Source organism: Cetorhinus maximus, chromosome 24 (assembly GCF_964194155.1).
Source record: "Cetorhinus maximus chromosome 24, sCetMax3.hap1.1, whole genome shotgun sequence".
Taxonomy (NCBI): Eukaryota; Metazoa; Chordata; class Chondrichthyes; order Lamniformes; family Cetorhinidae; genus Cetorhinus; species Cetorhinus maximus.
In genome coordinates, this window is record NC_135902.1 from 46,294,062 (window position 1) to 46,321,663 (window position 27,602).

The following is a 27,602-nucleotide window of genomic DNA, read 5'->3' on the forward strand; positions in this document are numbered from 1 at the left end:
TTGTAAAAAAAATCACTTACCCACCTGCCCGTTGGGCCCGTGCGCCGACATGAAGTTCGCAGGGGCCCCTCAAAATCCTGGTCCGCTGAAGAGTTAATGGCCTTAACAAGGCCTTTAATTAATGGCGGGTACGCGTCCTGCTGCCTAGCACGCCCGCTGACCGAAATATCACGATGCCGCGTGCTGATGTCGGGACTCTCGCACGACATCAGCGCGCGACATTTTAAGCGCTGGCGTGTGGGCTCCGCTACCCGCACGCCAGCCAGAAGATTCTGCCCCATGTAAAAGCCACAAATACTTGTGGATCATCTATTAAATACCAAATCTGAAATAACATAGGTTGCAATCCTCCCAAATGTTTCATCCACGCTTCAAGTGTTGTATGAGTTCGTTTTAAAAAATTTCCATATTAACAAATGTATTTCAGCAATTTCAGTGTAAAACAATTCGTTTGTAGTGTAGTATCTGTAGTGTATTTAGTAAAGCTAAGGATATCAGAATGTAAAAAAAAAATGTTTTTTATCTGATGTCATGGAGTCATTTATGGCACAGAAGGATGCCATTCGGTCCATCAAGCCCATGCTGGCTCCCTGCAGACCAGTCCAGTCGGTCCCTCAGTGCCCGTAACCCTGCAAGTTTATTTCCTTCAAGTGCCCATTCCAGTTATTTTTGAAATTATTGTTTCCGTTTCCACCACCACCTTGGGCAGCAAGTTTCAGGACATTACCACTCGCTGCATAAAAAAGCTTCTCCTCTCATTCCTCCTGTATCTCTTGTCCAAAATTTTCAATGTGTCCCCCTGTCTTTGTGCCATCAGCTAATGGGAAGAGCTTTTCCTTGCCTACCTCAACTATGTCTGTCAAAATCTTGTACACTTCTTTCAAATTTCCCCTCGGTTGCGTTTGCTTCAAGGACAATGACCCCGACCTTTCCAACCTCAACTTGTAACTAACCTCCCCCATCCCTGGAACCATTCTTCAAAATCTCCTCTACACCCTCTCAAGGACCTTCAAATCTTTCCTAAATTGTGATGACTGGAACTGGACACAATACTCCATTTAGGGCCTAATCAGAGCTTTATATAGGTTCAGCATAACTTCTCTGCTTTTGTACTCAATGCCTCTATTTCTGAAGCCCAAGATCCCATATGCTTTGCTAACCACTCTCTCAATATGGCCTGCTCCTTCAAAGGTCAATGCACATGCACCCCCACGTCCCTCTGTTCCTGCACACCCTTTCGAATTGTGCCATTAAATCTGTATTGCTGATCCTCATCACTTCAGCCAAAATGCATCACCTCAAACTTCCCTGTATTAAATCCCAGCTGTCACCTGTCTGCCCATTCTGCTGCCTATTTATTTTCTGGTGCAGGCAAATCGTATCATCCTCACTGTTTGCCACTCCTCCAAGTTTGATGCCATCAACAAATTTTAAAATTTTCCAAGATCCAAATCATTGATTTGATATATAGCAAAAAAAAACAGTGCTCTTAGCACTTACCCTTGGTGAGCACCACTGTCTACCACCCTCCGGTCCCTAAAATAACGACTCACTGCTTTCTGTCCTTAAGCCAATATTTTATCCAATTGGACACTGTCCATCCTATTCTGTAAGCCTCAATTCTGATAACCAGCCTTTTATTTGATACTTTGTCAAACATTTTCTTAAATCCATATAGACAACATCCACCATATTCCCATCATTCACCTTCTTTGCTGCTTCATCAAAAAAAATTTGATTAAATTAGTCAAGCAAGATCTGCCTTTTACAAATCCATGCTGGCTCTCCTTAATTAACTCAAACCTCTCCAAGTGCCTTTTGTTTTTTTTCCCCCTGATTAAGGACATTAGACTAACTGACCTGTAGTTGCTAGGACTGTCTTTGTACCCTTTCTTGAATAAGGTTGTCACATTTGCCACTCTCCAATTCTCTGGCACCTCCCTTAAATCTAGGGAAGTTGGAAAAATTAAGGCAAGCCCTCCCACTATCTCCACCCCCACTTCCTTTAACAACCTGGGATGCAAACCATCCAGGCCCAGTGATTTATCTATCCTAAGCATGTTTTTCTGATGTAATCTCCTACCTCTCGAAACCTTTTGAGTGTTATGCTTAATAGGTTCCCCTACATTCCCCTACACAGCAGAACTGCTCCCATGGAACTTTTCCACCCATTTACAAACTTGCAGTCAATTAATTTTTGTTATTGTAATGTAGGTCGTAGATGTTTATGCAGCGGCTGCCTGTGTTGAAATGCTGGAATCTGAACGCACTGAAACATCATGTGAGATCTGGCTGCAGAAAGTGAACAGTCTGCAAATGCCCATTGATTTAATCTGCACTGAAGAATTCCTGCAATGCCAAGGAATCAAATCGCCTATTGTACATTTAGTCCAGTAAGAATTTTTTATTAAAATACTACTTGAAGATTTATAGGGAAAGAGGCATAGATATTAAGCACAAGTCGGAAATATTGCACAGTAATTTTAAGATTTGTGATTGCCGCAAAACAAGGTTATGCTTTGATGTGATAAGGCATTATAAAATTGCTATTATATCTATCAGCAGTGAAGTTTATTCTAATGTAATGCTGAGCATTTTCCACCAGCTATGTATAGCAGCTCACATCCTATAATCCTATGACACCAGATTGTTGATCTTTCATTTCACTAGGTAGCTGATCCTTAAATCACTGCACCTTTTTTTAGAATTCTCTTTCAGAACTACTCTACTTCACCACTCTCACTTTCTTAGCATGCCTCTTTAAAAGTGCATATCCCCAACTATGCGTTCATCTCTTCTCTCCTTAATCTTTCCCGTTTCCTGCTCAGCGATCTCTCGTAAAGCACTATGGAACATTTTCCCTGCAACACACTTGGTTGTATCACTTCACAAAGAAATATATGCAAACATTGTATTTTAAATCAGTGACCCAATAAATTGGGTTTACAGCACAGTATTTAAAGAGGCATTCTCCCACAATTGTGTTTATGGTGATGCTAAATTTAATGTTAATTTAGAAACTGTTATTAAATGAATTGACTCTTGTGACCGTCCCCAAAATAGTGCGAAACGCAGAAGGATATTTTTGTAGAACCATCTTGTTCAGTTTCTCCTAAATGAATGAAATTGAGACTATTTGGCTTGTGCTTTTCCAATCTTTCAATACTAAAACTGTTGCCAGCTTTATCCCATATTAGTGTACCTAAAGCAACCACCTGCATCGATAAATGAAACATCTCAGTTTAGTGATACTATTCGCTGAATGGTTACAACAATTACCACAACATTTGTATAGTGCTTTTAATGTAGGTAAACATCTCAAGGCACTTCACAGAAACATAATAGGACAAATATTGAGGTTGAGTCAAAGGAGGGGATATTTGTAAGGGTGACTAAAAGCTTGATCAAAAAGACTTAAGGAAGGCAAGAGACAGAGTGATTTAGGCTGAGAATTTCTGAGCTTAGCACCAAAGTTCCTGAAGGCACAACCACCGACAGTGGGGGTGAAGGGGTTAAGGACTGCATTAGGAGTCAAAGTTTGGGAAACAGAGTTCTTGAAGAGTTGTAAGCCAGGAGTTTAGAGGTGTGAAGCCATGGAGAGATTTTGAACATGGGGATGAGAATTTTTAATTTGAGGCATTCACAGAGTGCAGGAGCCAATGCAGGTCAGCGAGCACAAATAATGGATGAGGGAAATTGGGTGTAAGGGTTAGAATATGGGCAGCAGAGTTTTGGATGTTATGGAGTTTAGAGATGGATATGGTGTGTAAGCGAGTCCAGCAACTGCTCGCACTATGGAATATCAGTGGACGCACTGCTAAATGTTTTCCCATGGAAAATGGAGAATCAAGGAGGCGTTGAAAATCGACAATGAACCAACATAAGCTGATCCAGCAAAGACAAGAGTGGCTTTGGTGATGTTTAGTGTAGTGACAGTGGTATATTAGCCACAGTGGCAATCAGGCAGTACGTGACAGCACAAGTCATTTGGCAGCACTTTAGCAGAATGCAGAGCTGGAACCAGCAGAAAAAAATCAGAGCTAGGTCAGCATAAAGTAGAAATTTCTCAAAAGAGGAGCAGAGAATTGAGGTGACAGCTGCAGGCCACTACTAGAATCTGGATAGCCCATCAGAGAATACAATCACAGTAAATAAACGGAATAAAACTGAAAAAACAGCAAATGTCAGTTGTACAGCAGGAATTGTAGCAAGTGGAGGATGGACCGTCAAATGGAAGAAGTTAACTTAAAACTTGAAATATACAAATATAAATCTATATCGGGGAGGGAATGAGACTGACTGGATTGCTCCACAGAGAGCTGGCATAGACTTGATGGGTCGAATGGCCTCCTCTGGTGTTAATGACTAAATTGTTGAAACGATTGCATACCAGTGCATAGTCACAGCAGCTGTGTCTTACAGTGCAATCTATTAGAGCAGCCTATTCTGATGGTGGAGGAATTTCAAAATTAAATTTGAGCAAAGTTCTAGCTGTTGACGAGAGCACAGTGAAGACAAAAACAAGCAAGGCCAGGAGATGAACAAGGGACTGTATAGAGGTGGCTTTAAATTTTTAACTTGAACTTGTTGTTTTGGTTAAGTTGTAGTCACTATTACTACCTAAGGATCTCAAGCAGTGAAATGGAGAAACTTGGGGACGAAAAAGTAAATGATGGTGAAGAATAGTTGCAGAAGAACAGAGCTCCATTATGAAGCTGCCAAGACATGAGATTCCTTGAATGAGAGTAAATACAGTTAAATGGCAAAGCTTTACAAGAGAGAGTGCACCGAATAATTTCAATAGTCTAACAAGATCATTTTGCTTTCACCTTTCTTAAGACAAATTCCTATTTCAGTTCCATGGCAAGATGTAGTCACCCAGAGCAATGAATTATAATTATCCCTAAATATAACAAATCTGCATTACATTCGCAAAAGGGTAAGTTTGCAGGTTGAAATTCCAAAGAGCTTTGTAGTACTAGTGGCAAACAATGCCTGTTTAAACAGTTGTTATATTCAACAGACAATTTCAATTGCATCATACCATCTGTAAGTTAAATGTAGGACAGCCCTGCGAAATCGATCATTTCAGTAGCAAATTGTTTTTTTGTCTGTTGAATGAGAATACTGACTATCAATGCTAATATTTTATTAAGATTTCTTTATCCAAACTGCCATCAAGGTATTTGATTATGTTCTCTAACTGTTGAAGAACTATTCTTTTGGTTCGAAGTATTTATAAAATACAAAATCCCTGTAAAAAGGCATTTTGAGGTTCATTGATTTAAAGGAGCGAAGATAATACTTTCATATGATTAGCATCCCCTCAAACAAATCAAGCTATTAATCTCTTCACTGTAAACTTAATAGGTATGTACTGCATTTAGAAGGAAGATCTTTTGCCTTTACCTATTCAAGCGCTTGCACTTGTATTTCAGAACGGGCTGGAGTCGAATATTCTCATTGTCACTTTTTGTAGAGCATGTGATGCTGGGAATTGAAGAAATTGACAAGAGGCTGCAGGACTTGGTTATAACATATGCTGGTTTCCTTGGCAAGGTATCCCATTGTGTTTAATGTGCCTATGATCACAGGAATAATTTCTTGTGGTCATGGAAGTTTATGCATCTATACTTTCTCGCACGGTTAATTTAAAGCTACACAACATCCTTTATATTAAGAAGCTAGTGACCTAAAAGAAATGGTTATTACATTAATTTATCAAGGTAAAGGATCAGCCCAGTGATGAGCACAATCTTCATGCAGTCTGAATGTTAACCTGAAGCTGTTCTTGCATTAAACGTGTGAATGTCAAATCTTTGGGTAAGATTTTACAATAAATAGTTTGTCCATTGATAGTGAAGTACACACTGGTTGATTGGTTATTTAAAAAATCCCATTTACTTAAGTCAGTAGAAATAGCTCACCTTTTATATATAACCTGTACTTGAAACCTCTTTTTCTCTTTTACAGTGTCTGCACAGCAACTCAGATGTCAGAACTCGAGGTGCCTTTCAGGCTGTGATTAAGGTTCTAAGAGATTGTAAAGAGAATGCAGGACAGATGTTCTCTAGGTAAGAGATTTTGTGCCATAATAATGAGGCATGTACATCAGAGCTGCAAGTGGCTATAGATGGGTATCTTTACTGCATCTGCTCTTGGTCATGGATCAGTGAGGTGATCCAGAGGGGCTATATTTCCATCTTAAAGTTTTCCCACAACTTTAGAAGATTCCTTCCATTGTATAGTCAAGTATTTCTCACTTTAAATTGGGTAGATTCCCAAGTCTATATAAGTTGATTTCAGTCAGATATTTCCCACATTAAATCAAGTAGAAAACTTATTAATTGTTTATGATACTAGATTTCCCCTTTCAAACAAGAAATTATCTAGGGGCTTTTGAGTCAATATATTTATTATCCAACAAATTAGATAAATAAATGTGGCATAAAACAAATAAATGAAGAAAGAAAAATTCCAAGTGGTCTCCTAGCAGTAATCTCAGGTGGTTTGGTTAGCAGATTAGTTTTTATTTGATCTAGAACTGATTAAACCAAAATTAGATAGAACTATGACATTTGTGCATCCATTTTAAAGCATTCTTTTGAGCTTTCCTTACTAGTGCAGCATTCCCAATCTGGCCTGAGTTGTGCTTCTGCTAACTTTTTACTGGCTTCTTTGGTCTGGGTACTGCCTGAAGTAATGTCAGAAGCCAAAATGTCTGCACTTATATTAAAATAGTAACCAACCCAGGTGTTAGTGTGGACTTTCTTCAGTTATTCTCTTAAATGCAGACCTGCAGTGTTAATTTTATTTTAATGTCTTTGTTTTATTACAGATATGGTCTGAGGCCGTGCCCAGTTTGCTTAGGAGAACTCAACGATCCTGTTTTACTTCCATGCGATCACATTTACTGTCAAAACTGTTTAAAGCAGTGGCTTGTTCCAGGGCAGATGTATTGCCCAGTCTGCTTAGTTGCACTAAATGATGATTATATAATGAAGGTATCTGAAGAAATAAGGTACGCTTAAGAGGTTGGAAACAAAAGTATGATAGCATTATTTTTATTGTTTGGGACAATTAAAAATTAGAGAGCAGCCATCAAGATCCTTGCATTTTCTTTTATTTGAGTATTGCTGAGAAAAGAGACATGTCGAAGCAGAACCCTCATAATATACCAATTGCACTTTCACTTGCACAAGTCATATTAATATTTTCATGCAATATGAAAGAAAATAACATTTTCTGGGCTCCTTGTAATAGGCATTGGTTGCAGGGGCGATGATCAAATGGAGACCGTTCAATATGGCTGCTTACATTTTCTGCTGTGTGTTTATGTTCCCGTCACTTTTCATTAATGTATGCTCCTTTCTATTACAGAGAAGCTGTTAGGAAAAATGCCATCTTCCGTAAGAGGTGTGACGCATTTTTCATTGCTCTGGTTTCCATGGTCTGCTTCAAAGATAATTCGCCACCAACAAAAGAAGTGGTCGATGACCTTCTGTCACAACTGGTTATTGAAAAGCAGCTGTGTCACAACGTCTCAGGCATAGGTAAGAATACGTTTTAAGAAAAGTCGTATTTTCCAAACTTTTTTTTTGATGAAGCGGGGGTACAGTGTTTCTGGTGTCCACACCGCCTTCTCTCATTCCACTCTCCTCTCCTGATGATATTGCCTTATTCCTGGAGTTGGGTTCTACAAGTTCTTTTCAGCAGCTCAGCCGTGGTTCAGTTGGTAGCACTTTTGCCCTAAATCATAAGGTTCTGGATTCAAGATCCAATCCAGGACTTGAGCACAAAGGCTGACACTTTCATGCAGAACTGAGAGATTACTGCACAATTGGAGGAGCTGTCTTTCAGATAAAACATTAAACTGTCTGCCCTCTGAGGTGGACTTGAAAGATCCATGGCACCATTTCAGAGTAATCTGGGGAGTTATTCCTGTTGCCCTCGCTAATATTTATTCTTTAATCAACATCACTAAAACAGATTAGCATTTTGCTGTTGGAGCTTTTGTGCAAATTGGCTGCTGTGTTTCCTACATTACAACAGCAACTACACTTCAAAAATATTTCATTGGCTGTAAATTGCTTTGAGATGTCCGATGGTCGTGAGAAGCACTTTGTAAATGCATGTCTTTCTTTTTAACCTCATCCCATAACCTCACTATTGCTAATTGGTTTCTTTGTTTGGTAGCATTAATGGTATGTTACTGACTAGTAATCCAGAGGCCTGGACTAATGATCCAGAGACTTGAGAGAAAAATGTGACTGTACTAGAGAAGGTACAGAGGAGAGTGATGAGGATGTTGCCAGAACTGGAGAATTTCAGCTATGAGGAAAAATTTGATAGGCTTGTGCTGCGTTCTTTGGGACCAAGAAGGCTGAGGGGAGATTTAATTGAGATGTATAAAATTATGAAGGACTAGACAGCATGGATAAAAAGGACCCAGTTCCCTTAGACTAATAACCAGGTGCATAGATATAAAGTAATTCTGGAAGGATTAGAAGGGAGCTGAAGCAAAATGTTTTCATCTGGAGCAAGGGTAGGGGTCTGGAAGGATGGTAGAGGCAGAAACCCTCAACACATTTAAAGAGTACTAGCTTGCACACTTGAAGTGCCTTAACCTACGAGACTACCGATCAAAAGCTGGAAAGTGTGCTTGGGCCAGATAGCTGTTTTTCAACCAGCATAGGTGTGATTGTCTGAATGGACTTCTATGTTGTACATTTCTATGATTCTATTAGTTTTACTGCTAACTGAATCTCAACAAGGAGTATTAGCAGACTGTTCATTCTCGAGTATATCACAGACAGATTTGGTCCTGGCCAGGCTGTGCATTCACACAACAACTTGCAGAAGTGGCCACTGAATTGTGCACAGGATGTGAGCCCAAGTCAGTTTTCTTGCCCTTGCCTCTAGCACAAGGAGTCTGAAATCGCTTGTTCCCCATCCCCTAATGTTACCCTGGCTGAGACTTTGAACCAGATTTCAAATCTTTCTGATTTGTGTAGGTTCATACTTATTGAGACATCAGGCCAGGTCCTATCCCTTTCGTTTCATAACCATTGTTTGAGTAGAATTTCTAGTAGTCTAGAATTTCAATGGGAACATGGTACAAAACTTCCTTAATTTGGTAGTAAATATGTACTCAGTCAGAGAATCCATAAGAGTGCTATGTGCGATTTACCTGACTTGGTAATGCCCAAAACTAACAGCATGTGTCTGAAATGGAAAGTATTCTGTAAACCAGCAGTGGCATCCTTCAACTTGAATAGCACAAAATTCACAATATGAGGTGGTTGACTGATGGATAACCTGGCAAAAGGGAGTGAGTTGGTTATAAGTTGGGAAAATCCCTTGGCAACAACTGGATAAAAATAGATAAATGTGGTGTATTTCAAAATAGTTGCAAGAATGATTGTGCTATATCTACAAAATGAGCGTTGAGAAATGCAAACAATTTTTTTTTCCAAATGCTACTCCCTTTGTAATGAGTATTTTGTAACATATTTGATATTGTGGGTACTTGTTTTCATGGAGATGGTCAAAGTCTGACAGTGCTGTCTGTTGGGCATCTTGCTGTTTGGAGTCAACATTTAAGAGATGCTATCATAGTGGCTGTAGAATCATTTTCGTTGTAGCTTAGTTCCTTCTTGCTGCAACAAAGCAGTCAGTTTGGCTAGGTGTTTCACCTGGTCTGGTGGAAGCTGCTAAAACTTCTCTGTCCTGCAACTTTCAACTATTTTTATTATTTATTCGTGGGAAGTGGGTGTCTCTGTCTAGGCCAGCATTTATTGCCCATTCCTAATTGCCCTTGAGAAGATGGTGTTGAGCTGCCTTCTTGAACCGCTGCAGTCCATGCGATGTAGGTACACCCACAGTGCTGGTAGGGATGGAGATTTTGACCCAGTGACAGTGAAGGAACAGTGTTATATTTCCACATTAGGATGGTGAGTGGCTTGGAGGGGAGCTTGGAGATGATGGTGCTCCCATCTGTCTACTGCCCCTGTCCTTCTAGTGGTCGTGGGTTTGGAAGGTGCTATGAAAGGAGCCTTGGTGAGTTCCTGCAGTGCATCTTGTAGAAAGTACACACTGCTGCTTCTGTGCGTCGGTGGCAGAGGGAATGAATGTTTGTGGATGGAGTGACAATCAAGCGGGCTGCTTTGTCCTGGATAGTGTCGAGCTTCTTGAGTGTTGTTGGAGTGTACTCATCCAGGCAGGTGGAGAGTTTTCCATCACACTCCTGACTTGCGCCTTGTAGATAGTGGACAGACTTTGGGAAGTCAGGAGGTGAGTTACTCGCCACAGGATTCCTAGCCTCTGACCTGCTCTTGTAGTCACCGTATTTATATGGCTAGTCCAGTATAGTTTCTGGTCAATGGTAACCCCCAGGATGTTGATATTGGGGGATTCAGTGATAGTAATGCCATTGAACATCAAAGGGCAATGGTTAGATTCACACTTGTTGGAGATGGTCATTGCCTCGCACTTGTGTGGCGCGAATGACACTTGCCACTTGTCAATCCAAGCCTGGATATTGTCCAGGTTTTGCTGCATTTGGACATGGACTGCTGCAGTATCTGAGAAATCACGAATGGTGCTAACATTGTGCAATCATCAGCGAACATCCACCACTTCTAACCTTGTGGTGGAAGGAAGGTCATTGAAGTAGCTGAAGATGGTTGGGCCTAGGTCACTACCCTGAGGAAATCCTGCAGTGATGTCCTGGAACTGAGATGATAGTTGAGAGGAAGGAGGCATTGGAAAGGCTATCTTTACTTAAATAGATAAGGCACCAGGATCGGAGATCCATCTGGTGTACTGAGGGAAGTGAGAATGGAAATTGCAGAGGCACTATTGATAGCCTTCCAGTCCTCCTTATATACAGGGGAGATGCCAGAGGACTGGAGAACTGTGAATGTCACACCCTTGTTCAATAAGGGGTGCAAGGATAAAGCTGGCAACTACAGGCCAGTCAGTTTGACCTCAGTGGTAGGGAAATTTCTGGAAACTATAGTACGGGATAAAATCAATAATCACTTAGACAAGTGCAGAATAATTAAGGAAAGCCAGCATAAATTCAACAAGGGAAAATCATGTTTACCTAACTTGCTGCAGTTTTTGAGGAGGTAACAGAGAAGGTTGATGAAGGAAACACTGTTGATGTGGAGTATATGAATTTTCAAAAGGCAATTGATACAGTGCCACACAACAAACTTGTGAACAAAATTCTAGGTTATGGAATAAAAGAGAAAGTAGGCACTTGGATAAGAAATTGGCTGAGTGACAGGAAACAGTAGTAATAAATGGTTGTTTTTCAGATTGGAGGAAGGTTTGTAGAGGAGTTCCTCAGGGGGTCAGTGTTGGGACCTTCGCCCTTCCTGATATATGTCAGTGATTTAGACTGTGATGTGCAGGGCATGATTTCAAAATTTTCAGATGATACGAAGAGTGGAAATGTTGTCAACTGTGATGGGATAGTCTTGAACTTCAAAAGAACATAGACATGTTGGTGGATTGTGCAGACAAGTGGCAGATGAAGTTCAGTGCAGAGAAGTGTGAGGTGAACCATTTTGGCAGGAAAGATATGGTGAGACAGTATGAAGTAAAGGGAGAGCCTCTAAAGGAGGTGCAGAAGCAGAGGGTGTATATGTACATAGGTCAATGAAGGTGGCAGGGCATGTTGAGAGAGCAGTTAATAAAGCATATAGTATCTTAGGATTTATTAACAGGGGCATTGAGTACAAGAGTAAGGAGGTCATGTTGAACTTGTATAAGATACTAGTTAGGCCTCATCTGGAGTACTGCGTCCAGTTCTGGGTGCCATACTTAAGGAACGATGTGAGGGCATTGGAGAGAGCACAGAGGCGGTTCACAAGAATGATTCCTGGGATGAAGAACTGTAGCTATGAAAATAGATTGGAGAGGTTGGGACTGTTTTTTCCTTGGAGAAAAGAAGGCTGAGAGGAGACTTGATGGAGGTATTCAAGATCCTGAGGGGTATGGACAGGATGAACAGTGAGAAACTGTTCCCACTCAAGAGAACATCAGGAACTAGAGGGCACAAATTCAAAATAATTGGCAAAAAGAGTAAATGTGAGGGGTGGTGGAGGCAGGTTCGATTGAGGTATTCAAAAGGGAATTGGATTACTACCAATGTGCAAGGTTATGGGAATAAGGCAGGGAAGTGGGACTAGGTGGAATGCTCTTTCAGAGAGCCAGTGCAGGCTCGATGGGCTGAATGGCCTCCTTCTGCACTGTAAAGATACTGTGAGATGATTGACCTCCAACAAATACAACTATCTTCCTTTGCACTAGGTATGACTCCAACCAGCGGAGAGTTTTTCCCCTGATTCCCATTTACTCCAGTTTTGCTAGGGCTCCTTGATGCCACATTTGGTCAAATGCTACCTTGATGTCAAGGGCAGTCACTCTCACCTCACCTCGGGAATTCAGCTCTTTTGTCCATGTTTGAATCAAGGCTGTAATGAGGCCTAGAGCTGAGTGGCCCTGGCAGAACTCAAAATGAGCATCAGTGAACAGGTTATTGCTAAGCAAGTGCCACTTGGTAGCATTGTTGATGACCTCTTCATCACTTTCCTGATGAATGAGAGCAGACTGATGGGGCGGTAAATGGCCGGGTTGGATTTGCCCTGCTTTTTGTATACAGGACATAGCTGGGCAATTTTCCACATTGCGAGGTAGATGGCAGTGTTGTAGCTGTAGTGGAACAGCTTGGCTGGAGCATGGCAATTTCTAGAGCCACAAGTCTGCAGTATTATTGCTGGAATATTGTCAGGGCCCATAGCCTTTGCAGTATCCAGTGCCTTCAGCTGTTTCTTGATATCGAGTGGATTGAATAAAATTGGCTGTGATGTTGAACTCCAACCAGAAGTCAGCTTGCTGGGAAGTGCATTTAGCCCAACTTGTACCATTTTACCATCAGCATTGTAAAGCATGTAAGTTTTGTATCTGTCGCAAACATTCCCCTGGTAACTTCCTTTTCTTTTTGCATCAGATATTTATTTTTGTTTTTCTTTAGGTCGTCAATATCATACCAGAACCCTTTCACCATTTGATGACTCTGTTGATCGAAATCCTATTGTCCGTTCTATTGTACTCAAGCTGCTGCTAAAGTACAGGTACAAACTATTGATAGGTTAAAGAGCTTGTAGCATTTTTCTCATTAGTTTTCTTTATTATAAAACCGGAAACAATAATGGATGAAGAGAAGCGTTGTACATTAATTCAGCACACTGCCATTACTCTCACTAAAGACCCTGACCCCAAATGGAGTTTGTATGAAAACTGTGGGCAGTGAATAAGAGCTTTCAGAAATTAGTTGCAACTACATGCTTTCATGAACAGTTTTAAATGGGAATGGTATTTATTAAGTATCTCGAAATACAATTCTAATGTCATGATTTGATTGCTACAATTCCAAACTCATAATCCTGTTAGTAGTTAGCATCTGTTTAATGAATATAGAGATTCAGCTATGAGTGTTTCAGCAGAGCTGGTAAGTATTTTCCTTTAAGTAAAGTCTCCCTCTTAACACTGAAAACAGTTGCACGTGACCTTTAATTCTTTATCAAAGAAGAGTAGAAGGGTCAGAGAGCTTTTTCAGTTTTTGTCCATCTCCCAATTGTCTTTTAGCAGTTTCATTTCTGTCATGGTTTCATGGGCATATGGTTTGCTTACTCCCTCAAACAGATTTCAGATTTCCTAAAAGTTTGTCATTCCAGGGAATATGTAAGATGACTTTCATGTGATTGTTGCTTTTTTGTTTGTAAAATCTTCAGCTTAACTTGAATGTATTTATTTATTTCACTCACTGCATCCTAGATGGCTGATTGCCATTTATATTTTGTCAATTTTTGTGAATTTTTCATGTGAGCAGCGTCAGATCTAATGTGTAGGTATGTCATTGTTTGGTTTTCTTGCCAAGATGTGATCACTTCTGTGTAAGTGACTAAAGTAAGCATTGATCCCTTAGAGGGTAAGATTGAGGAATTAATAATGATAAACAAGGAAATGGCAGAGACTTTGAACAAGTATTTTGTATCTGTCTTCACAGTAGACAATACAAAAAGCATTCCCAGTATAGTAGAAAATCAAGAAGCAAAAGAGAGGGAGGAACTTAAAACAATTACAATCACGATCACTAAGAAAAAGTATTGGGAAAACTAATGGACCTAAAGACTGGCAAGTTCCCTGGACCTGATGGCTTGCGTCCTAGAGTCCTAAAAGAGGTGACTGCAGAGATAGTTGTAGTTTTACAAATTCCCAAGATTCTGGAAGCATCCCAGTTGTTTGGAAAACTGCATAAGTAACACCTCTGTTCAGAAAGGGAGACAGCAATCAGGAAACGAAAGGCCAGTTAGCACAACGTTTGTCATTGGGAAAATTATTAAGGAGGTAGTAGCAGGACATTTAGGAAATCATAATACAATCAGTCAGAGTCAATATGGTTTTGAGAAAGGGAAATCACGTTTAACAAATTTATCAGAGTTCTTTGAGGATGTAACAAGCAGGGTGGTGAAGGGGAACCAGTAGATGCAATGTATTTGAATTTCCAAAAGGCATTTGATGAAGTGCCACATAAAAGGTTACTACACAAGATAAAACCTCATGATGTTGGGGGTTATATATATTAACGTGAATAGAGAATTTGTTACCTAACAGGAAACTAAGCTGGGATAAATGGATCATTTTCAGGTAGGCAAACCGTAACCAGTGGAGTGCCACTATATGGTCGACATCATTGACTTAGTTGAAGGGACCAAATTAATTCTAGCCAAATTTGCTAACCATACAAAGATAGCTAGGAAAACAAGCTGTGAAGAGGATACAAAGAGTCTGCAAAGGGGTATAGATGGGTTAAGTGCGTGGGCAAAAAAAATAGCAGATGGAGTATATTGTGAGGTTGTCCACTTTGGCAGGAAGAATAGAAAAGCAGAATATTTAAATGGAGAAAAACTGCAGAATGCTGTGGTACAGAGGGATCTGGGTGCCCTTGTAAATGAATCACAAAAAGGTTAGCATGCAGGTGCAATAAGTAATTAGGAAGGCAAATGGAATATTGGCCTTTTTTCAAGAGGGGTGGAGTATAAAAGTTGGGAGCCTTGTTACAATTATACAGGGCTTGGTGAAACTGCACCCAGAGTACTGTGTATAGTTTTGGTCTCCTTATTTGCATTGGAAGCAGTTCAAAGAAGGTTCACTAGACTGATCCCTGGGATGCCTTGAGGAAAGATTGAGCAAGTTTGGCCTATATGCTTTGGAGTTTAGAAAAATGAGAGGTGAGCTTATAAGATTTTGAGGGAGCTTGGCATGGTAGATGCTGAGAGGATGTTTCCCTATGTGAAGTTATCTAGAAATAGGGGGCACAGTTTAAAAATAAGGGGTCTCCCATTTGAGACTGAGATGAGGAAGAATTTCTTCTCTTGGAGGGTCATTAGCCTTCGGAATTCTCTTCCACAGAGAGCAGTAGAGGCTGGGTCTTTGAATATATTCAAGGAGTTAGACAGGTTCATGATCTACGAGGAAGTTGAGGGTTATGGGGGCAGACAGGAAAATGGAGTTAGGGCCACAATTGGATCAGCCATGATCTTATTAAATGGTGGAGCAAGCGCAATGACCTACACCTGCTCCTAGTTCTTATGATCTTATTTTTAAATTTCATTAAAATTTTCAACTCCAGCCACTAGGGTAATGATTTAAATTTTGTCTGATTTTAGCTTTCTATTCTATCATCTTAGTGTCAAATTAACTGAAATAAATGATTCCCTTCCAGTTTTGATGACGTTAAGGATCATTTGCAACAGTATCTTTCTGCAGTTCAGAAATCAAACATTCTTGATCAGGAAGATGAGACTGAACTCTATGCACTGTTTTTGAGCTGTTTGGAGGTATGTTTGTTTAAACTTATTGGTATTAAGTTAAAGCTGTGAGCACTTTATATCACAAGTCAGATCATTCATTGTCTAAATATTCTGTACACCTTCCAAAATGAGTTCTTAGTTTTTTAATTGGTACAATATTGCTATGATCTAAGGTTGCTCTGTGGAATGCATAGATTATTTGTTGTTAAATCAGCTCAGAAGTAGCTATTGCCCTTGAGCCAGAAAGTTCTGAGTGCAAACCATAATTCAACTAAGTTCATAATCTAGGGTGACACTTCTGTACAGTACCGAGGTGGTACTGCACAATTGGAGGTGCCATCTGTCGGTTGAGACTAAGGCCCAGGTTTCCCCCTCAGGTGAACAGTCAGAAGGTTCCCGGCCAATATTTATCTCTCGATCAATGTCAATAGAGCAAAGTATTTGATTGTCATTACATTGCTATTTGTGGGATCTTGCTGTATGCAAATTGTCTGCCATGTTTCCTGCATTACAACAGTGACTACACTGTCTTGCCTGTCTAGGAGTTTGGAGTGTTCTGAGATCATGAAAGATGCTATATAAATATAAGCTTTTCTTTAATTCTTTCCTCAGTTCTCATTCAGAAAAATAAAATAATTACAGCATAAGTTCGCTTGAAGGGGAAACAATTTACACCCTCATGACTAATATTATGAGTCAAAAAAATCAGCATATCGAAACATTAGTATTAATTATTTTTTTCCCCCTCCCTCTTCAGGATTCTATATACGAAAAATCCCAGTTTTGCATGGTGCAGGAAAAAATTGCTTATCTGGCCCAAGAGAAAGATTTTCTTCAGAAGTTTATTAAACATAAGGGTCATCAGACTACAATAGAAACCTTACAGATAATTGCTAGAATCCGACTTTGTTTTGACATGGCTTCTCAACTTCTCTGTGAATCACCTGACACATTTGGTAATGCTAGTTTTTGATTTAATATTTGTATTGTATTCTATCTGTTATCCTTCCACCTCCATCCAACTGGACTAGTCAGCAAATTAATCAAATGAGTCGAATTTGTGCTTGCCAAATCGGTCAGCCAGTAAAGACCTGCGCGTTGTGGTAATGTGATGTACAGACCAGGAATGTTTTCACCTCTTGCAAGGTTATCTATCATCAGCTGACTAAACAATGACAAAACAGATGTTATAGTTGACTTTAAAAACAAAGTGCTGGAAAAACTCAGCAGGTCTGGCAACACCTGTGGAGAGAGAAACAAAGTTAACGTTTCAAGTCTAATATGACTCTTCGGAACCAAAGAAGTGTCATATTGGACTAAAGAAGTTAATTCTGTTTCTCTCTCCACGGATGCGGCCAGACCTGCTGAGTTTTTCCAGCATTTTATTTTTATTTCAGATCTCCATCAACAGTGTTTTGCTTTTATTATAGTTGACTGTAGTGTGCATTGGCTAGAAAAATGATATATCAGCCATGATAGTTACTCCTCATTGCCTCTCTGGTGAATAACCTGATACTCCCTGTCTAGACTTGAGTAAAGAATGACTTGGTTGAGTATTGTATTGTTTCTTCTTATTCAGTGTATGACATAAGAATGAAAGTGATTGACAAGCGTAAATACTTTTTTATGTTGGCCCATGTTGAAAATTGATGTTTGTTTCTTCATAATTCCAGCTACGATTTTAGAATATGTTCGTGCAAAAGAAGCTTTTCTGCAGTGGATAAAGCAGATTCTTCAAACTTGCAGAAAGGATTGGTTCCGTGTTTACCTTGTGCGTAAATTATGCAGCTTAGGTGGAATGGAGTTTGTTCAGCAACTTTTGATGGATGATCAATTTGTTTGGCTGTTTCCAGAGGAAATTATTCAACAGGTACAAAACCAGTAATCTGTTTATTTCTCAGGTCACTTTTGGTTTTGTCAAGATCAGTTATAAATTTCATCTTGTTTCCCTATGAATGATGAACTAAAAACACTTTTCTACAGTTATGTACATGTCCTTAAAGATTAGTGACAAATAATAATAACACTTGATCTGTCAAAATATTGACATGAAACTGTATATTGAAACTATAAATGTAGATATCACTGATTTATATTCCATCAACACCCAAATGAAATACCAAAATTATAAATTGTTTTCCGTGTAGGACCATAGAAAATATAATGTTGAATAAATTCACACAAACTCTGGCAAACGTTTGGAAACAAGTATTTGAGTGGCCCATAGTCTCCTGGATGAGGAATTTCACAGTGTGCTCTGTCTGCCTCTCCTCCAAACCCATCAACACAAAAACATTTCACCCAGTGGTCTCTCCATAAAGCGGAGCACCCTCGCGATGTTGGCAAAGTGCTTGCAGAAGCAGGAAGTGGCCCTTAATTGACTACTCAAGTGGCTCAATTGGCCACTGGGCAGGTGTCACCTTTTCACTGCTGGCATTACGGCATGGCGATGGGAAGACCTGGGGCACCCCTCCTGCCGTTTTCCCCCCTGCCTTTTTGCCAGCCTTCCTGCCTCCCAGCTCAACATGAATGGGCCAGGACAATTCAGCTCATCCTCTTGGGTAACACACAGCGATGCAAAGGCTGCTGGAGACTTCGTGTTACTGTTGCTGAGTTTGGCCAGAGTGCAGTTAGCTACCTGGGTAATGATCTCACTCATGACCACCTCCATCGAAAAGTTATATCATATCTATTCTATGACTTCACTCTTGGTTTAACTGACCCAGTTCCACTTAATGTTCCAGAGGATGGGTCCCATAAGAAAACTTGTTCATTCTTGTATAGACACTGTAAACATATGGATAAATGTATCTGTTAGAGCATTAGGACTGCACAGGGCTATTTTATATTAGAACAGTTACATCCTTTCAGACTTAGCCTTGGTAGTTTGACCTGCCTTGGGACAATCTCTAGATATTGTCTGTTTATACAAATTCTGAAAAAAAGTCTCTTAACTATAAAATGCAGGCCTGAACTACTTCAATGAAACCTTTCCTGCTCATATTCCAAACAACTGTACTTCAAAAATCATTCATGGGCTGCAAAACTCATTGGACACCTTGAGGGTATGAAGATTCAATACAGACGTAAATTTGTCCTTTCTATAGTGTAAAATTACAATGGAATATTTGAAATGATGGGCACTGCTGACTTAGAGCCAGGAAATAAATCTCCAACTGGAAAGTGCCCGTCAAGGCAAGGACAGAATTAGGCTTGCCTATTGTGTTGCTCACAATCAAATAGGCTGCCAGCAGCAATTTTCGCACATAGCAAATGGCCACGTGGATGAGGTTCTAAAAGATTATAAATTTCCATTGAAACATATCTAGCAAGTTTCAGTGCCTATGCGAGAAAGGGATTACATTGGACAAAAACATTAGAAGTAATAATTGTAATGTGGAGAAATATTGTATTATTGGCAAAAAATGACCTTGCTGTTTTCTTGTTTTCAGAGAGATCATCCTGGACAAATTGATCGTTACCTTGTGTATGGTGAAAATTATCAACTTATTCGTGATGCAGTAGGCAGGGCTATTCTTAAATGCAAGACTAAGGGTATTTCTGAAGCTCTCAAGGTATGTGTTGGAACATCTGAAATCAAGATAACATACTGAAACCAGGGGCAATTATTGTCTTTGATTGAACTAACAAACTAATAGCACACTAGCAGTTTAACATTACAGAAAACTACTGATCAATAAGTTATTTAATAAATGTGGGTATTTAATTGGTTGTTTTTAACTTCTTACTCATTCAGTTCAACCTATACTGTGGGTTAATAATTTATGGATGTTGAGGTTTCTGTGCCCAATATATTAGTGGAAGCATTAACCAATTAAAGACTAAATGGGTTACTGGCTCTACTAAAATAATGAGAAGACTTGTCCCACAATGTAATTTTGTGGACACCAGGAAACCAGAACACCAGAATCCCAGCTTTGGGTAAATAGCTGCACTGCATGTTGCTGTCTGGGGCGAGAAGAAAGCTAAGGGAGTAAACCCTGACAGAAAATCTGGGCTGGAGTCTGCAGGTGGTAATCTGTCATCTATCAGGCAGCTTTCCAGCAACTCCTGCAACAGAGCTGATACCAAACAATACTGAGAGGGGGTCGTAATGCTTGGGCAACTCTGGGTCGCCATACTATTTGCCCAGGCCTGCATCCTGGAGAGGACGCTCCAGCTTTGTGGTTTACGTTGGCATAACAAAGGAGGCAAGTTTTTGGTTATAAGCTCTTGCTCAATTGGAGTAGAGCACAAGTGCCAGGGGTTACTTCCGACAGTGGGAAATAATCATAGCATCTCATTGGCTAGCTACCATCCTTCTCAAGCTGGGCAGCCCCAATCAGTTAGGTGCTGCCCTGCCATGGCTTGCTTGCTTCAATAGGTACATGGAGCTTAGAGAGCCATCTCTTGAAAGGAAGGTTGCTAATCTATGCACCAGACAAGACTAACTAATAAAGAAGACACCAGTCTTTCACATCGCAACGGAATGTGAAGACCATGCGTACTGGCCTTACTGATGACCTGCAGGTTGATGGTGCACACAAGACAGCTGTGATGGATGGACAACTTACAATGGCTCAATGTGGATGTTGTCACGCTGCGAGAAATTAGGCTTGCTCATAGTGGATCCCTTAAAGAGAAATGCAAGACTTTCTTCTGGCAGGGGAAAACCCAAGAGGCAACATGTAAGCATGAGGTGGGTTTCGCAGTAAAAAAAACACTTTACTTGCAATAGTTGAACTCCTCCGACCCGCCTCCCCACAGATGGCTGTGAGAGTCTTCTTACTCTTAGCATGTCAACAAGCGTAAGTCAATAAGTGGAGAACCCTCATGAACTACAAACAAAATCTAGATGCTCTGAGCTGCCAGAATCAAATCGCAACAGACTACTTGGCACTGTGCCAATCAATTCTTCTTGAAACTCTGCAACAGTATACAGTCTGCTGCTGAATCTGGGGATGCTAGAGGGATGTATGAAGGGATCAAGAAAGCAACAGGCCAAGCAGCAACCAAATCAGCCACCTTGAAGACAAAAGACAATAGTCATCAATGAATCTAGTACACAGATGGAAAGATGGGTGGAGCACTTCCTCAAACTCTACGCAACTCTGTTGTGTACTGAAGAGGCTGGCAGTGCCATTCTGGACTCTCCTGCCATGGAGGAGTTGGGCAGCAAGCCCACCATAGTAGAGCTTAACAAGGTCATTGACCCTCTTGCCAATGGTAAAGCCTGGGAAACGATGGCATTTCACATAAAATCATCACATGTGGAAAACTGGCGCTGCTACTGCATCTCCATGAACTTTTGCGTCTCTGCTGAAAGGAAAGATTTGTGCCTAAAGACATGTGTGATGCAAAAACCTTGTATAAAAACAAAGGGGATTACAGTGACTGCAACAATTTCAAGGCATCTCCTTGCTAAGTATCATGGTGAAAGTCTTCCCTTGCGTTGCTTTGACCAGATTACAGACCCCTGCATCACGCATCTACCCTGAGTCTCAATGCGGCTTTAGAGCTGGCAGATCGACAGTTGTCATGATTTTCTCACTTCGGGAGTTATAGGAGAAGTGCTGCGAGCAAAGCCTACCACTCTACATTGCCTTTATAGACCTCATCAACACCTCTGACCTCCTCAGCAGAGACAGGTTCTAAACTGTTATGGAAAATAGGTTGCCCGCCTGGATTCCTGGGCATCATTTCTTCCTTCAAAGATAGCATGCACAGTTCCGTCAGTTACAATGGAGCAAAATCAGATGTTTTCAAGATCAACAGTGGGGTAAAGCAGGGCAGTGTCTAGCTCTACTATGGTGGGCTTGCTGCCCAACTCCTCCATGGTAGGAGAGTCCAGAATGGTGCTGCCAGCCTCTTCAGTACACAACAGAGTTGTGTAGAGTTTGAGGAAGTGCTCCATCCATCTTTCCATCTGTGTACCAACTCTTTGATGCATTTTTCTCCATGCTGCTATGAGCCTCTTTTGACGACTCAAATGAGGATGTCTACCTGCATGTCAGAGCTTTCAGCAAGTTGTTCAATTTGGCAAGGCTGATATTGGCGCACAAAGAGCATAATGTCCCAGTCCATGAGTTGCTGTTTGCTGATGAAGCTGGGCTGACATCCTATACTGAAACTCATTTACAACAGCTTGTCGATCGATTTGGACTGACAATCAGTGTCAGGAAGACCAAAGTTTTGGGCCAGAACGTAAAGACTCCACCTTTAATTGAACATTGCCAGCCTCACTCTAGAGATCGTTGACAGCTTCACAAACCTTGGATCAACAATTACCAGTAATCTGTTCCTTGATGATGCAATCAGCACCAGGATTGCTGAAGCCACAGCTGTCATGTCAAAATTGAGAGGTCGAGTGTGGATGCTGTCTAAGAAGCCTTGGTGAATTCCTGCAGTGCATCTTGTAGATGGTACACACTGCTGCTACTGCGCGTCGGTGGTAGAGGGAGTGAATGTTTGTGAATGTGGTGCCAATGAAGCGAGCTGCTTTGTCCTGGATAGTGTCAAGCTTCTTGAGTGTTGTTGGAGTTGCACTCATCCAGGCAAGTGGGGAGTATTCCATCACACTCCTGACTTGTGCCTTGTAGATGGTGAACAGATTTTGGGGAGTCGGGGGGGTGAGTCACTTGTCACAAGATTCCTAGCCTTTGATCTGCTCTTGCAGCCACAGTATTTATATGGCTAGTCCAGCTCAGTTTCTGGTCAGTGATAACCCCCAGGATGTTGATAGTGGGGGATTCAGTGATGATAATGCCATCGAATGTCAAGAGGCGATGGTTAGAATCTGTCTTTTGGAGATGGTCATTGCCTGGCACTTGTGTGTCGTGAATGTTACTTGCCACTTGTCAGCCCAAGCCTGCATATTGTCCAGGTCTTGCTGCATTTGGACATGGACTGCTTCAGTGTCTGACCAGTCGCAAATGGTGCTGAACATTGTGTAATCATCAACGGACATCCCCACTTCTGACCTTATGATGGCAGGAAGGTCATTGTTGAAGCAGCTGAAGATGGTTGGGCCCAGGACACTACCCTGAGGAAGTCCTGCAGTGATGTCCTGGAACTGAGATGACTGACCTCCAACAACCACAACCCTTGGTATGACTCTAACCAGTGGAGAGTTTTCCCCCTGATTCCCATTGACTCCAGTTTTGCTAGGGCTCTTTGATTCCACACTCGGTCAAACACGGCCTTGATGTCAAGGGCAGTCACTCGCCTCACCAAGAGTTCAGCGCTTTTGTCCATGTTTGAACCAAGGCTGTAATGAGATTAGGAGCCGAGTGACCCTGACGGAACCCAAACTGGGTGTCCATGAGCAGGTTATTGCTAAGCAAGCACCGCTTGATAGCACTGTTGATGACTCCTTCCATTACTTTACTGATGGTCGAGAGTAGACTGATGGGGCGCGGAAAGAGATGAGTTGAGGAAAATAAAAGGTCGACAAGCTAAAGTATACGTGGATTCTGAAGAAACACCCCAGTTTTTTTAAGGCAAGACCTGTACCTTACGCCTAAAGGAAAAGGTAGATGCGGAATTGTGGCGTTTGGAGAAGCTAGGAATAATTCAGCCAGTCCAATTTTCAGAATGGGCAGCACCCATGGTCCCTGTGATGAAACCTGATCAAATCATCTGCATTGCAGAGATTGTAAATTAACTGTGAACAAAGCTGCGAAATTAGACAAATACCCAAACCCAAGGATTGAAGATCTGTATGCTAATCTTGCAGGAGGAAGATCCTATACTAAACTAGATATAAACCATGCATACCAGCAGCTAGAGCTGGACAACACATCAAGAGGTTAAAAGCAAAAAACTGTGGATGCTGGAAATCCAAAACAAAAACAAAAATACCTGGAAAAACTCAGCAGGTCTGACAGCATCTGCGGAGAGGAACACAGTTAACGTTTCGAGTCCGTATGACTTCTTCAACAGAACATCAAGAGGCTATGTCACCATAAACATGCACAAGGGCCTGTACCAATATACATGCCTATGCTTTGCGTCATCTGCCTGTGTGATTTTCCAAAGAACCATGGAAAGCCTAATACAAGGACTTCCCCGAGTTATAGTGTACCTGGATGACATCCTGATCACACGATCCACGGAAGCAGAACTTTTGGCCAACCTAGAAGATGTTCTGAAGAGATTTTTGAAAGCTGGCGTTCGTTTGAAAAAAGAGAAGTGCACTTCCAAGCAACTGAAGTCACATATTTGGGTCATTGAGTGGATGCCCAAGGGTTGCATCCATTAGAGGAGAAGGTCAGGGTAATCAAGGAAGCACCCTCTCCTACTAAAGTCACGGAGCTCAAGTCCTTTTTGGGCACGGTAAATTATTACGGTCACTTTTTGCCTAATCTATCTACAGTGTTAGCTCTTTCACACTTATTATTTAAGAAGCACCTCAGATGGTCCCAGAAGGCACAGCAAGAGGAAGCCTTCATATAAGTCAAGAGACTTTTACACACGTCGAGTCTGCTAGTGCACTATGACCCACCTAAGGAATTGATACTCACTTGTGATGCATCTCCCTACGGAATGGGAGCAGTGTTGTCACATAAGATGGAGGATGGATCTGAAAGACCAATAAGATATGTATCCAGAACCCTTTCTGCAGCCATGAAAGGTTACTCTCAAATTGAAAAAGAAGGCTTAGCAATCGTGTTTGGAGTAAAGAAGTTCCCTCAGTTGTCTTCCTTTGCTAGATAGCATTACACATGCTCCAGTACCTCAAAAGGTAGTACATGTGTTAAGTTTCCTGGACTCCTCACCAGTCTGTGCGAGACAGGTATGGAATTGGATAAACTGGGACCCAATTTTATCAACAGTCCGTGAACAAGAATTGCAAGGATGGTCAAATGCACAAGTCTGAAGAATTAAAACCATTCTATGCTTGTAAATCTGAACAAGATGATATCTTGTTATGGGGAGCAAGAGTCATCATCCCCATGCAAGGAAGAGAACCACTATTGACAGAGCTTCATAGTGCGTGCCCTGGTATTTCAAAAATGAAGATACTCGCACGAAGTTATGTCTGGTGGCCAGGTTCAGACAGTGATATAGAAAAAATGATTCAACACTGTCTCTAGTGTTAGCAGCAGCAGAAGTTGCCCGTTTCAGCTCCACTGCATCCTTGGAAGTGACCTGGTCAACCCTGGGTTAGACTACATATAGACTATGTAGGTCCATTATTAGGTATCATGTTTCTTGTGATCATCGCACATTCAAAGTGGATGGATGTGTGCAACTATTGAAAAGCTGCGCCAATGTTTTACTGTACATGGTTTACCAGAAGTTATCAGATAATGGTACTGCTTTCGCTAGTAATGAATTCCAAAGATTCTTGAACCTAAATGAGATTAAACATGTCATCCCTCATCCAATGGGTTAGCAGAAAGAGCAGTACAAACCTTTAAAACAGGCATGAAGAAACTATCCGAATGGAAAGGGAATGTTAGAGGCACGAATTTCAAGATTTCTGTTCAATTATCACACAACCCCTCATGCAACCACAGGCTCAACACTTTCTGAATTGCTAATGAAGTGCTGACTTCATATAAGATTGAGTCTAGTATTCCCTAATTCAGAGGGGAAGGTGGAGAAAAACCAGAGTAGTCAAAGTGAATCATGATGTTCACAGTAAAGGTCGAGAATTTACTGTGGGAGAACCAGTTTTTGTACGAAATTTTGGAACTGGACCGAGATGAGTTCTTGGTACAATTGCCTCTGAAATAAGACCGTTATCATATCAAGTGGAAGTGGAAAGCAGGATTGTTAGGAAAGGTGGATCACCTCAGAAGTCGAGACACACTCCAACCAGTTACTCCACCTGAAATCGAAATTGAACCTTTGTGCCACATCGACAAAGAATAGGCACACCTGATGTCTCCATTGAAGTAAATAATTCTGAACTGTCGTTGTCTAAAGATGTCCCAGATGCTGCAGTTTCTGGTCAAGTCAATCCCATGGAAGCATCTCAAGTCCTAGAGTTGCATTGCTCTACCCGAATCAGAAAACCACCTCAAAGACTAAATCTATAATTGCATGAACTGTATATATTTGTATATGATTTGGGTTAAGATAATTTTGTAAATAAGAGTGGTAAAACAAAGTTAAAGGAGGAGGAATGTAGTAATTATAAGGTAAACATTTCATACTGTTATGGTGATCATTCATACTGCTGTGGGAATCATGTGACTGTATAAACGAATTAGCCCTAAGCGTGGGTAATTTTGGGGGCGGAGTTTTCTAGCCTTGGTCTTGGAAAAAGCATGTAGCTTCATCAGGAGCTCTGTAAATAAAGTTTACTGTTTCTTACAAGAAACCTGCCCTGCATTCCAAGTTTATTACAACCAGTATACAGGGATTCCTAGCGTGTTTGCTCCCTTGAGTCAGTGGTGACTCTGAAAGCTGGGTCATGCGCACTGAATGGATAATGGCCACATCTCCAAAGAAATGCTCTATGGCAAGCTTGCTATCGGCATGGGACCTACAGGTCGCCCATGTCTGCAAGGGCATCACAAGGACATCTGTAAGCAAGACCTCAAGTTGCCCAGCATCAGAGTTGATGCATGGAAAGTCCTTGCTGCTGACTAGAGTGACTGGAGACGAGCAGTCAGGAATGGCATAGAGAAGCAAAGGATGAAAAGTGACCAGATGGAAGAAAGGAGAGCCCGCTGGGAGAAAAAAAAATCAGTCAACCTCGGGCCAATGCCATTCAGCTGTGGCAGTTGCAGAAGGGACTGCCACTCGCGATTGACCTCTATAGCCACAACAGAAAATGTCCAATCCCAAAGTGATATACACCTCAGATGCAGTCCATCGTCTCCCGATGTAATTTGATAATCACTTTCTTTAAACATAAATAACTGAATGTAGATCACAGAACAATTTATAAAACCATTGAAACACTCTGGTAAACTGTCTTTTGTAATTATTTGTTAGCTTACATGAAGGAATTGCTAATCCCTGAAACTAACCATCTGACAGGCATAGAATCACTGATGTATGACAGCTTTTACAAGATTGGCTCGCAATTTACTGGTTAATGCAGAGGTATCTTGTAACTTTTAGCCAAAAACCCATTGCATGCTACAGTTTGTTGAAACTCCCTGTCTCTCCCTGGGATTGGGTTTGGTTCTGCCCACCCTGAGAAAGAAGGGATTGAGTTTATAAATCGGGCTCCAGGTGATCCTTTGGAGAGGCAGGCAGAAGGTAAACTGCTGCTGCACTTGCTGACTTATTTCATTATTGATTATTATTAAATGCACTCTGTTCTACATGTTTTAAATTTTGTCTGGAAGAAGTTGAAGACTTGTCACAGAATTTCCTGGATTATCTGTACGCAGAAACGACACTGAAATTTATGCCAATTTCTGTACCAATCTTGCTGACAAATTTACACCAAAGTTTTCTGCAGAGCTTATTTGTCTACGCTTGAATGTAAAATCTGGCATAAAGTAAATGCAAATGCAGCACCACCAAATACAGGTAATTGCAGGTGGGCTGCTGTCTTTTGTCATGACAATTCACATGCGGCCTCCTGCCACTGCTGCTTCTCTTATGTTTCAGCATAAAAGCAGTTTAAATCAATTACTTGCAGATTTCCTTAAAAGAATTGGTGCAGCATGCTCTTGCCCCAAAGTAACACCAGTAAATTGCAGGAAATCCCATGACTTTGTCATCTGCTGCTAATATTAGCCTTCATAT

At 41.0% G+C, this 27,602-nt stretch overlaps 1 protein-coding gene across 2 annotated transcripts in view; it reads left to right on the forward strand.

Annotated features, from left to right (window-relative positions):
* The window catches only part of LOC144699854 (E3 ubiquitin-protein ligase rnf213-alpha-like), a 159,607-nt gene that overhangs the window by 109,944 nt on the left and 22,061 nt on the right, over positions 1-27,602 (forward strand). For both annotated transcript variants that reach the window (XM_078571162.1, XM_078571160.1), the window contains 10 exons: positions 2,215-2,393; positions 5,439-5,559; positions 5,974-6,074; positions 6,839-7,021; positions 7,381-7,553; positions 13,046-13,145; positions 15,800-15,914; positions 16,645-16,843; positions 17,561-17,757; positions 19,340-19,462. In XM_078571162.1, coding sequence (XP_078427288.1) covers positions 2,215-2,393; positions 5,439-5,559; positions 5,974-6,074; positions 6,839-7,021; positions 7,381-7,553; positions 13,046-13,145; positions 15,800-15,914; positions 16,645-16,843; positions 17,561-17,757; positions 19,340-19,462 — 1,491 coding nt within the window. The remainder of the gene's footprint in view (positions 1-2,214; positions 2,394-5,438; positions 5,560-5,973; positions 6,075-6,838; positions 7,022-7,380; positions 7,554-13,045; positions 13,146-15,799; positions 15,915-16,644; positions 16,844-17,560; positions 17,758-19,339; positions 19,463-27,602) is intronic.